At 38.1% G+C, this 12,976-nt stretch overlaps 1 protein-coding gene across 1 annotated transcript in view; it reads left to right on the forward strand.

Annotated features, from left to right (window-relative positions):
- The first annotated feature begins 608 nt into the window (after window positions 1-608).
- LOC140312502 (cadherin-23-like) overlaps window positions 609-12,976 on the forward strand; it is a 119,654-nt gene continuing 107,286 nt past the window's right edge. Inside the window, exons 1-3 of the mRNA XM_072390298.1 lie at window positions 609-650; window positions 1,437-1,527; window positions 4,479-4,553. Of these exons, the coding sequence (XP_072246399.1) occupies window positions 609-650; window positions 1,437-1,527; window positions 4,479-4,553 (208 nt within the window). The remainder of the gene's footprint in view (window positions 651-1,436; window positions 1,528-4,478; window positions 4,554-12,976) is intronic.

Genomic DNA, 12,976 nt, shown 5'->3' on the forward strand with positions numbered 1-12,976 from the left:
GAGTGTTGTCATCTTTCTATATGAGCTTCCTACCAAACCAACATGATACTCGACAGGAAGATCAAATCTGTGTCTGAGAGAACAAGGACTAAAGAAAGGTCATAGTTGGGGGAAACGTTGTCTTCAGGGTTCAGCAAGAAAGGAGATTGAATGTGCGTTACTACAGCAAGGAAGGGGAAAGGAAACGGTCCAGGAATTGGGTGATACACATAGTGTTGCAGGTTGCATTGTTACAAAAAGTAAAATGCAATAATAGTGAGGAAACAAGAACCCAAATGAAAACAAATGTGGCAATACAAACAGAGACACATGCAGAGCAAACATGAATAAACACACATTCATTTTTACAACAAACAATGACAGTCCATTTTTATGCTTTGCATTTCTTTCTCACTCACCTGTAAATTTCATCTACTTTGTCTGAATTGAATGCACCACACGTTGTACATCTTCAACAGCATCTCAGCGAAAGGACAGCAAGCAGCAAGACAAAGCCACATTTGTACTGAGTCGTGTTACCTTTCACTGTGGTTCCAGTTTATTTAGCATTTTTTACCATCAGATATCAGAAGGATAAGCAGCCCCATATGTTCGCTATTTTAAAAACCATGAGCTTTAACACAGTGGGCTTCGGCAAGCGGGGGAATTTTGTGAGATAACCCTGAAAAGTGAAATTGTTACTTAATGGGTTTGTCGAGCCCTGAGACCTTGCTGGGACAAGTGATGACAGTGTAAAGAGACTAAACAAAGAAGGGAGAGTAAGATGAGGGGAGGAAGAAACGGGGGAAACATTGAGAAACACTGTAGTTCCTGAGCTACCTTTAAAATGGAAGCCCTATGATACTGATAACGGCATCATGTCAGAAGCTTATTTAAGCAATCACAAGTAAATACTGTTTATTCTCATCACAGTGTTTTTCCTGTAAGATCAGTGTAGGTAGCCACGGATTAAACAATGCCGAAGTTTATGATTCTTTTCTGCTTTATTACAAACAAATTGATAGTAAAGAAATTTAAGTAAAGACCACGAGGATGTTTTCATGGTTGTTAAAGTCTTACCTGTTGAGTGGGAATACTTTTAAGTCACAAACTATAATGTTGCTCTTACAGTTTGTGACCTTTTATAATTAAAGCTTTTTTAGTGCTCTTTTTTCCTTGCACAGTTGACAGTAGGGCAGTGATCGCACCTGGTAAACAACATGTTCACTGCACTGTAAACGATTTGAACAAATACTACTTGTGACATTGCATGTTACAGAGCTTTTCTCTGAATCTTCTGATAACTGACGACATCTCGTCACTTATGTGGTGGTAACCTAACATGTTGTAGATGAGCTGAAATGTGTTTGGACAGAATGTGGATAGACAGCAACAGCAATGTTGGTTATCAGTCAGGCAAATAACTGTGTCTGTTGTGTTTGTGTGTGTTTTATCAGGTGCAGGTGATGTCGTGGAGTTTGGGTTTAGGTGACAGGATGACAGCTGCCAAGCTCCTCCTTCCTTTCTTTATTCTCCACTTTTGTGAAGGTGAGTCGTCTTTACCATGAAGAATGATTATGTGTAAATCCACAAAGACTTTCATTCTGTGGGTGTCAGTATGAGAGAAAGGTATTAAGGCTGAATAATTCATACACTGATCATGAATTCTAGGTACAATGCATTCATTGCAGTTTTAATTTGTGCCTTTCTATCATCTTGGTGGAGGAAAGTAGAGAAAGAATGCTTTATTTGGAGGTTGTTTTTGTGTTTTTTGTCAATATGCAGAGCAGTGTGAAGTTGAAGCTCAATAATTGAAAACCAGTCAGTCAAACTTTCCTTAATAAAGGAAAAATGCTTTGAAAATATATTTTCCATTAACATGTGAGTATATCTGCCATTTTAGTGCGAAAAAAGATTAAGAATAAATGTTTCATTTATCAGTGACTTTGTGAAATATATATGTCCTCCATGCTGTGATAAGAGAAGCAAAGATATGATGGAGACCTTACTGTCACCACCTTCTTCTCAGTTTTACAGGGTTTATTCATTTTTCACATTATATCTGATTGTCATTCCTCTTATCACTCCCCTTATTGAGTGAATCTTGCATAGTATTTCAAATTATATTTCAGTCAGAAGAATGACTTAGTAATATTTGCCTTCTTGCTAAGTATGTCTTTATGAGAGACAGAGAAATATAGTGGGAGAAAGCTTGGATGTTGTGCAAAGTCATGGGAACTGTCTCACAGTGACAGGCAGGAGACACCTCCAATCACACATAGCACTGAAACAGCGGCCAAAGTTATTAAGTAACTGCCACGACCTCTTTCCATCAAACACAATGAGTTTAGAGAGGCTTTCGTTCTCTGGAGTCCTCTAGCCTCTCACCTTTCACCCTGACCTTGTGCTTTCTTTTTGTTTGTTACTTCTTTTTTCTTCTTCTCTCCCTCTGTTGCTTAATCTTCTGTCCAACCCATTAGCACACTGACCTTGTGCTCCTCTTGAGCGTTACCTAACTGATCCAGCAAATTGGATTGATGACCATGGCTATGATTATTTTGTTGCTGTAATCTATCTAAATTCTGCTGTCTAGCACGTAGTGGCTTGCTGTTGTAGTCATGAGCTTATTAACCCTGACCAACTTCCATGCCATAAAGCACACTCCATGTTCTTGGCACTTAAGAACAATGCTGACTGGCCATGAGTGAGGATTTTATTGTATAGAGACAGGCACATGACAGAATGAGAAGCTTCCACTTTCAAAGCACCGATTCACGCTATCAAACACTCTCACATCAAACAGGTTCAGCCTCCCCTTCTCTCACTTCGGTCTGTCTGCTGTCAACCATTCAACTCAGCTGATCAAAGAACATCAACACGAGAACAATTAAACCTTTACCCCGACCATTTAAAAAGTGTGTTGTGGTATTGGAAGCATATTTCTCCCACACAGTGAAATCAATATGAAGCACTTGCAAAATTTGTCCCGAAAATTCAAGGTTAAGGGTGTGTATTTTCCCTGTGCTGCGTTATAAATGTGCAGCATAAACAATTGCAGAAAGTTGAAACAGTGAAAAATACTATTCTTCAAGGTGGAATAAAGGTAATTTTTAATGAATTGCAGAACAGTGACAAAGGGAAAGTGATCCCTTTCTCACGGTCGCTATAATTAGATAAACAGAGAAGAGTCTCCATGTAATTTCATGGTATTTACCATATTTGTTTTAGTGGATGTTCTCCCCATTTCATTTGGAAAGTATCACTGAACTTTAATAAAGTCCTGCTTAACCTAGAATTTGGTAATTTTCCTGTATTACTACACACGCTGCATTACGTTAATGCACCAGCTTGAAGAGCAGAATGGAGACAGGTTCAGAGGAAATATTCTAATCTAATCACAGTTTAAAAGCTGTTAGTGAGACACATCTATCCTGATGATACGTTATTATCATCTCTTGTGTAGTTTTTGTTGAAAGGCCTGGCCATGGTTTATATGCATATGTAGACATTTGAGAGAAAGTGGAATACATGTGCTACATTTTGGGATGGATGTGTGTTTTGGTTTCTCATATTTACATTCTTTCAATTATGTTTTTACCAAAAGCTACCATGGTTATGTCAGATATCGGTAGAATTGATTTTATATGTTGCTCTGTCTACCGTTTCCTTAAGGAGAAGAGATGTATTTGATAAACAGAGAACCCCCCCCTATGCACAGTGGGTTAATAAGATATCAACAGTGACGTAAAAATGGTTTCAATGTCAGGGCTACACACCATTAATTATTCAAAAATGCATAGTAATAAGTTACAATAATAAAACAAACTGCCATCAACTTCGAGATCTGATGGTTCACTCGGTTCCTAATATATCCCACCCCTTAACAGGTCCCATTGTAATGAGAATCAATTTCATTCACTTGAGCTTTTTGTGATTATCTTACGATTGATTGATTTATATTTGGCGTTGACAACATAAATACCCAAATCCCAACTAATTTGTTATCTATCTAAGAAGAGATCATTTAATGTGATGGAAAATTAATTGATGTACAAGCGAGTGATTTAAATCAGTTTTGTGATTTGACTCTGAAGTATCGTCTTGGTGGAGCGGAGAAACATAAATAAAAGAAGGCAATAGGATAGATGCTGGTGGTAAATGAGCTGAGTTAGCAGGTGACAGAGACCTCTAATGAAGATGGGGAGGATGTAAGTTTTGCAAAAGTTAGCTTGAAAGGAGAATGACAGAACAAAGTGAGATTTAAAGAACAGAGATCTGACTGATTGGCTCCTAAGGTAACAGCAAGACGTCCATTGGACCAGAGTAATAACGACAGAATTAAGAATGAGGCAAGTTTGATGGTGTGGGGAAATGAAAGTGAACATCAGGGATGAGGGCAGACATGAGGGAAAAAATCTTTCTTGTTGAACTTTCTCAAAAACTTCAATTTCAGGCAAAGTATATGCAACTAATTTATTTTTCTTCTTTCTTCTGCTCAGGCTCCAATCAGCCACCACGTTTCCTGAACTACTTCTTCTCCACCTACCTTCTCATCTATGAGGACATGCCTATTGGTGAGTTACTGAATGGTCAACATGTTGCATTTTTCATATATTTGGTCATAAGAAAGTGCAACAAAGTTGCTTATGCTTTGTGTGCTTACAACACATTTTCATTAGGAGAAAAATCTAAAGGTTGGTCATCTGAGAAACGTTTTATCAAAAATAACTGCCACAAAGGAACTTTGGTTAATGTCTGGGTGACTTTGTATATCTATGTCATTATAAACTCAGTTATATGTTGTGTCCCACTGCTGCTGGGGGTGGTTGGGGGTTACAGTATGAACACCAGATACCATATTAAGTCCACTGCAGTTCCTTCTGGATCTATTATTCCCCTACTTATTTATTTTTTGTCATTTTCGATGGTTGGTTGATTGACAAGGCAATTTGAAGATGTCTGGCTTTTCATCATTTCTGAGGGTGTCAGTGGCTTGGAATTAAAATCCTTTATATAGGATTGATTTTCTGGGGGTTTTTTCTTTTTTTCTTCATCTCATGACCTTTACTCTCTTCCCGTCTGTCAACACTCCTAGTGAGAGTCTTGGAGCGTTTGCTTATGTCGACTCCATGAGGGCTGTTTTTTGTTAGTGGCTACATGTCATGGCCACAGACAACCTACATTTTTTTTTTATTATTTTGTCTCTGAGTCATGAAAGTTCAAATATCAAACATCGTCCCTATACCAATCATCATCTTACAGTATCTTTCATCTGTTATACTTCAACATCATCTCCATCCTCGTCAAATTGGTTGAATGTTTTACATTGCAGCCAGAGAAGGCCACAGCGTCCCGCAGAGCCAAGAGTAAATCATCATCATGACCTCAAGCACCATTGCCCTACACAGTATTTGCCAGGTTTAGCATTTTTGTACAATTGTGGAGAAGAGAGCCACTGCCTCATGAAGTCAGCTGGCATAATAACCAGTGAAGGGCATGGCTGTGTTTCCCCAACCAATCTGTTCAGGTTGCCCTCTGGCAATGAATCAGTGTACTCTCCTAAGGCAGCTGGGCTTTGGTCCAGCAACGCCTTACACTGGTCCAGTGAGCTGTCAGTCATGTCCTTGGTCCTGTCCATAATGGTTTTCTCAGTGGTGTGATGGTGTGGGTGGATTGAGTGATCAGATAGCTCCAATTTGTCAAGATTATTGTTTATTAGCTCAGCAGATGTCCACAGGAGGTCCTCCAATACATAAATACACAGACGCAAGCACACAAGCCTCTGGGAAAAATTAAGGGTGATCCAAACAATCGAGCACTGATCGTTATTGGCTGAATAATGTTATATGTCCTGAATAATGTAATCAGTAGCCCCTAAAGAGGCCAATCAGGGTGAATCAATGTATATATTGTTTTCAGTGTAGAGAGCTACACCCTCACAAGCAAAGCCTTTTACAGAGCAACGCGAGTTCTGAACTAGATTTGGGTCAAGTAACATCTGTTTCTTTTGAACTATTGAGGCTTCATAACCAGGTCAGATCACAAACACACACACACGAGTAAATAATATGAATAAAAAACCTTGCTCTCACCTGATAATGTCCGCACCACAAGCTCGAGGCAGATGTCAGCAATTATAGAACTTTACTGTGCCGCAAAGATAACTTCACTGGAGATGACTGCAAGTCCTTGTGCAACCATAAGGTCAATAAACATTTCCAAACCAGTTTTAAACCATCTAGAAATGATCCATCGACAGATGTGGAGCCTATCTATGCCCAACAGTCATAGACAGGCTGTTTTTTTTTTTTGTTTTTTTTTCAAACAATCACAGCTTGAATCTGGAGACAGATGTTCAATATAGAGTCAACAGCTTATTGTTAATTAGCCACCACTGCAGCTATATTCACATGTTTATGTTGATGATATTCAGTTTCAATTCAGTTTTATTTATATAGCGCCAAATCACAGCAAATAGCTTCTCAAGGCACTTCAATAATACAGTCCAGTTCAAGCCAATTAAGAGTCCAATTCTTTGTAATCATAATCCAATCAAATCCAATTAATTAATTCAACATTTTTCCAATTCATACATACAGAGCCAATTCAAAACCAAATATCTAGCTAAGGAAAACCAACAGATTGCACTGAATCTTCTGTTCGGTCCAATCCCCCATCCTGAGCATGCATGAGGTAACTGTGGAGAGAAACATTTCCCTTTTTAACAGGAAGAAACCTCTGTCAGAACCAGACTGAGAGGACAGAAAAGAGGGGGAAAAAACACCATAACACCATTCAAAGGATACCTGTTGAAACAGGATAATACAAGTTAATGACAACAATGTCATATGAGGAAACAAATGGACTAGTTTTTCTGCATCACTCTGAGACAGGATGTTTCTGATTTTGGCAATATGAATATATGGCAATATGGCGAAAGAAGGCAGTCCTAGAAACCTGTTTTACATGTGCCTTAAATGATAAATTCTTGTCAAAAATAACTCCAAGGTTCATCACTGTAATTATACAAGGCCAAGGAAATGCCATCTAGATATAGCTAGATAGTTTTTCCCTGAAGCGTTCATGTCCAAAAGCAACAATTTCAGTTTTGTCTGAATGTAGAAGCAGACAGTTCTAAGTCATCCAGGTCTTTATGTCTTTAAGACATGCTTGTAGTCTGACCATCCTATCGGTTTCATCTGGTTTCATAGATAAGTACAGCTGAGTATCATCTGCATAGCAATGGACATTTATGCCACACCGTCTAATAATGTTACCTAATGGAAGCATATATAAAGTGAAAAGAATCTATCCAAGCACAGAACCCTGAGGAACTCCGTGACTTACTCTGGTGTGTAAGGAAGATTCTTTGTTTACAAGAAAAAAACGGAATCTGTTAGATAAATATGGTTTAAATCAGCCTAATGCAGTTCCTTTAATCCCAAAAACATGTTGAAGTCTCTGTAATAGAATGTTGTGATCGATCATATCAAATGCAGCACTGAGATCCAACAGCACAAGCACAGACACAAATCCGCTATCAGAGGCTAAGAGGAGATCATTGGTAACGTTCACCAGTGCTGTTTCTGTGCTATGATTTGCTCTGAATCCTGACTGAAATTCTTCAAACAAATTATCGTAAAGTTGAGCTGCAACTATTCTTTCAAGAACTTTACACAAATAAGGGAGATTGGATATAGGTCGATAACTAGCTAACACTTCTGAATCAAGAGTAGGTTTTTTAAGTAAAGGTTTAATTAGAGAAACCTTTAAACTCTGTGGTACATATCCTGTCAACAAAGACAGATTTATCAAATCCAGTATGGAAGTGTTGATTAAGGGGAAAACCTCCTTGAACAGTCTAGTTGTCTAGTCTAAAATACAATTGATGGTTTGGAAGAGACTATTGCTGTTGTTAGCTCAGAGAGATCAACTGGACAGCAACAATCTAAATACAAATCAGGTTCTAAAGGTACTTCTAAAGCTGCTGTACTTTACCATGTGCTCCTTTACCTTACCAATTTTATTGGTAAAGAAGCTCATGAAATCATCACTGCTGAGAGTTAAAGGAATACATGGCTCAACAGAGCTCGGACTCTTCGTCAGTCAGACTAAAGTGCTGGAAAGAAACCTGGGATTATTCTTATTCTCTTCTATCAATGATGAATGATAAACAGTTATAGTTTATGAAGGACTTTCTTATATGTTATTAGGCTATCATTCCAGACTAATTGAGATTCTTCTAAATTAGGGGAACGCCATTGTCTCGCCAGCTTTCTTTCAGTTTGCTTTAAAGCATGCAGCTGTGAATTATACCAAGGAGCCAACATCTTCTGACTGATTACCTTCCTTTACATGCGCACAGCTCTTTTTTTCCTTGTACGATTAAAAGAATCAATCAGTGGTACCATCAAGGGATGACAGAAGCATGTTCCAGGTGCCAAACAATTATGCTTTTAATGTCACAGAAGGCTGCATTCAGTGTCATCACGTTACCATTTGATTTCATACGCTTATGCGATGAGATGCACTCAGATGTAGCCTCGTGACAAATCAGCTGCCCAAAACTCCCTTTAAAAAAGTGTTTTCGACCCTCCTTGTTGGGTTGTTATAAGTGCTATCATGTATGAGTCCTAATATAGAAGGGAGTCAAGCAAAAAGCAGTATAAAGGTCTCATCAAATGTTCCAGATTATTTGTTGATACATTCATACATTGTCTCATAAGCTGATGTTTCAGAAATAATATGAAGAGGCTGAGTGGTAAATGTTCAAGCTGTCCTGAGCCAGTGTTGGAAATGTTTGCATTCTCACATTCCACAGCTCCAGAACATCTATAAAAAAAAAACTTGAGGACTCCAGTGGCTGTGTGAAAACAGCTTTTTTAACCCAAACACCCACATGTTTCTTGACCCATAAACTTAAGATCATTTATCATCCAGCCCAGTGGCTCAGTTTCTATGAATTAAGTAAAGAAGTAGAATGAAATATATATATATATTGTCTCATGGCAATGTTCAGTGCAAAGACACTGAAAAGAATAAGGAACTTTTAAACTTAATTTTCCTCTAGACCATTATTTTACCAGAAATATAATGAACTGAAATTAATCTGAAACTATCTGGCAGGCTGGGACTAAACTGCACAACTTGATCACACGATCAGATTTCCACAGCCATTCTGATTGGTCACATTCAGTTACCATGGTGCTTGTTGGGCTAAGTCATTGCAGTGATGTAACAGCATATGGTTCATGTGAGTGGGTTGTGTGAGGTGACACCAAGAGCTAGTCTGTCTGTCTGTCTGTCTGTCTAACAACCAGATGATTGACGCCTCATATTTTTTATCAGAGATGAGCAAAGTCTGTCTTCAAAATGTATCTACATGCATGTGCACACACCTGCAGCACTATTTGGACAGGATCAGTAACTCAGTACTCAGTCTTAGTAGGCCAGTAGATTCAGCTCCTTATGGTATCTAGAAGAACATTCTGCACATTATTTATCAGATAGATGTGGGAACACATTCAAACATGTATCTTTGATGTGAGACTTCACCAACTCCTCTTAGCCTGTCAGAAGCAAGATGTTTGAATTGGGAACCAGCACAAGGTGTGTGAAAAATGGCATACAGATGTGTGATGAAGAGATTCACTTCCACTCATACCACGGGCATACAGTGTTCTGCATAATATCTTTCACAGCTGGGTCTAATACAATCTCCATTGTGGTTTTTTTTTTTTTTTTTTAATTCAAATATATCGGTCATTGCCACTTTACTACATGTGTGAAACAGAACCCAAGAGGAATCTGTGTTCACCACTGTTACAAATATTATCTGTGATGCACAGTTAGGTTTTATGAGTGTTTTTTTTGTACACTGCATTAACACAAAGATGCTTCAGATGATTTGATTGTACATTTTGTTGAGGAAAAAAAAATCCACCCTGTATTTATGTTCAGTGCACGTCTACGTGGTCTTTATGGGTACGTATAGAAATAGTGTGCGTATACATTTCAACGTACTACAGAAACTACACACATATTTTCAATATGTTTTGTTTACATTTCTTGACTTTTTTTTAATCCCCCACCCATCCAGGCAGTGAGATCAGTCTCTTTTGGAGAATGAGGGCATCGAAGCAGAGGCACTGGTGTTTAAATGTACTGGCAGATAACAGTGCATGTTGTGTCAAAAAATGGAATGTGTAATTAGACTCAGAACACTTTGATTAAACACTCATCTCCTAATCCACTTTGCTCTGATTCGGCAGATTAAGCTCTCTTCAGAGTAATTAACTTATGGAAACACATTTGTTGGAAATGAGAAAGTTCCAGGGTGTGCTGAGAAGGTTTTTGTGTGTATTATAGTTTACGTCAACTGAGCAATAAGGCTAATGTTAAGGCTCACATTTTTACAGCAACTGTTCATTTACTAGGGAAAAATGTTTGTATACATGCTAATTCAATTGTATTGGGGGAGATATTAGTACAGGAGTGAGGCTTCCGGTAGCACTGATTACATGAATAGAAATATTTAATTTAGGATCTCTTTTTAAATCAAACATGTGAGTCACTGTGAGTTACTGATCATCACCCCTGTGTGGTTAAACACAAGATCATAATATGTAGAGAGGAAAAAAAAGTCAACAAATTAATTACTCTCAAACAACATGGTAGTACACCAGCTTTTATATGAGCTCTTCAAATAAAGGGCTCTAAAGCCAGAAACAGTTCTCCGTCTCAGATGCAGAGCATTAGTAGTGCAGGCTAGTTCGCAGTTAAATCAGTCTAAATATCAACATTATGCCAGAACTTGTTCCCTTCTTCTTCTTTTCTTGCTTGCTGCTGCTCTCTCACATTCTCCTACTGTCATAGTAAATACAGTGAACTTTTAATTAGCTCTGTGGCATTCCCAATTCAATAATAATTAGAGAGCGAGAAGTTGCCCCGAGCAATACCTTCTTAATGTCCTCCTCTTAACGCGTTGATAATGTCAGGGTACTCTCCTGAGCCATTCCCCATCAGCTGTAGAGCTGTACATTAAATATGGCTTGCCAACTCTTAGTTATCTGGTCTCTGTCTGTGTCTTTTAGCTTTCGAATTTAGTTTATTGACTGCATCAGCTTGTCTGCACCCATAAACACAACACTGTTCATAACTATTGATGAGTATTGTAGATTTATTATGTTTTGGTATAAATGCTTCTCTTGTGGTGAGTAGTAAATGATACCAACACAGGAGGTTTAGGAAAACTAAAGACTTACCTAAACTAAAGACAAGGGCAGGGTAAAAAGGACCAGAGGCATGATGGCCTGTTTGAACAGACAGACTAACAGTAGAAGAGGCATGGACAGCAATTAAGACAGAGCAAACAATTAAAGGGTGACTTACTATCTAAGGGTAAATTCACTATAGTGCACTACAAACCAGTCATGTGGTACACCAAACATATTGAATTTCTCACTTATTCAAACACCCATTCACACACTATATAGTGTTCACAATGTAGAGGACTAACTTGTGAGAAGAGACTGATGCATTTCTTACACTACTTTAATGGAGGGTGCTCCATATATTCAGTTACCTGTTGCATAACAACCGCTGGCAGGAAAGGTACACACCAAATCTGTGGTGATGGACCACTATAAGTTTGCTATTTTAACTGAGAACATGTTGTAGTTGGTATCTTCACAGCACTGACATAAAATGTCATCACAAAAGAGATGCACATTTGTCTGTGTTATAACAAAGGTTTCGTAAACAGCCTTTAAAATAGTTGGTTAATAAAAAAAAGTAATCAGAGCCACAATGAGCCTATTGTAGCTTGCATTCAATTATTTAAAAGGCAAGCTGCTTTACAACTTACCCCCGAAATGTTTACTGACATAATAACGCAAGTTTCAAATATGGTACCTCTACATTGGCCTACCAATAATAATAATTTTTCAGGCAGAAAGCGACTAACCACTTTATGGTTGAGAAGTTTGGGGACTATTATTTGCTCACTAGGCATTCTCAAGGACTCAGAAAATTACAATAACAGGCAGCGAAAGCCAGCTCGCAGCATTAGTTGGCATTTGAACACTATCAGTGGGTGAGACGCAGCATTTGAGATATGTTAATAAAATATTTACAGCAAACATCTTTGAAACTTTACTTTTTTGGTCTAAATAGTTAATAAGTAAGGGTTATGGTGTAATGTAGCTCACATTTAAAATATTTTGAGCTAAAACAGTTGTTTTGTTCTGACATATTCAGTTCCTTTTAATTAGTAATGTTAATTAAGATAATAATTAATATTAAATAATATAAGTGTACTGAAGGTTGCTTGTGCAGCTTTAGTAATAATAACAGTACAGTGCAGTAAAAAAACATTTGACAGGCGCTCACAGATTTGTGCCAAAGTTTTAAGTCAGCGTTGTTGAGAAAGATGTCAATAGAAACTGTGAAGTTGACTCATCCGTTTATCATTTGTCGATTTGTGTGGTCGCCGTATTGTATTCCTCCTTGCTCTGAGACTCCTGTATGTACAGACCCTAAATTCTTCAACATATTGTTTCAATGCCTTATCTGTAGTATAGGCCTGCCAAAATGATGTCGAAGTCCATTTCTAATCCTCATAAACAATGATGTTGAACCAAACATATCTTTGTTATCAATACTGTGACTCATGACGTTCATGAAGTTGGATTTTGTGAGGGATCATATGACTGCACTGTAAGGGCTTGTTAATCAGCAGATCTCGCATTCAACAGTGTGATTCAATTGGAATACGAGGTGTATATGTCTTTTTCAAGCTTGGGTCTTCTAATAGATCCCTGGGAGTCTGAGGGCTTTACGCAGTATATTTGCAATTCTTGGAGCTACTCTCCTCTGAACTACCTGATATCTGCTGGAGACACTCTCCCATTTTGGGTTTCACAACTTATAATGCTTCTGCTACCTTTTGTTATTTTGCCTTCCACTTCTTCTCCAATTGTTTCCCCAACTCTTGGTA

Source organism: Leuresthes tenuis, unplaced genomic scaffold (genome assembly GCF_036924035.1).
Source record: "Leuresthes tenuis unplaced genomic scaffold, fLeuTen1.0.hap1 SCAF_8, whole genome shotgun sequence".
NCBI lineage: Eukaryota > Metazoa > Chordata > Actinopteri > Atheriniformes > Atherinopsidae > Leuresthes > Leuresthes tenuis.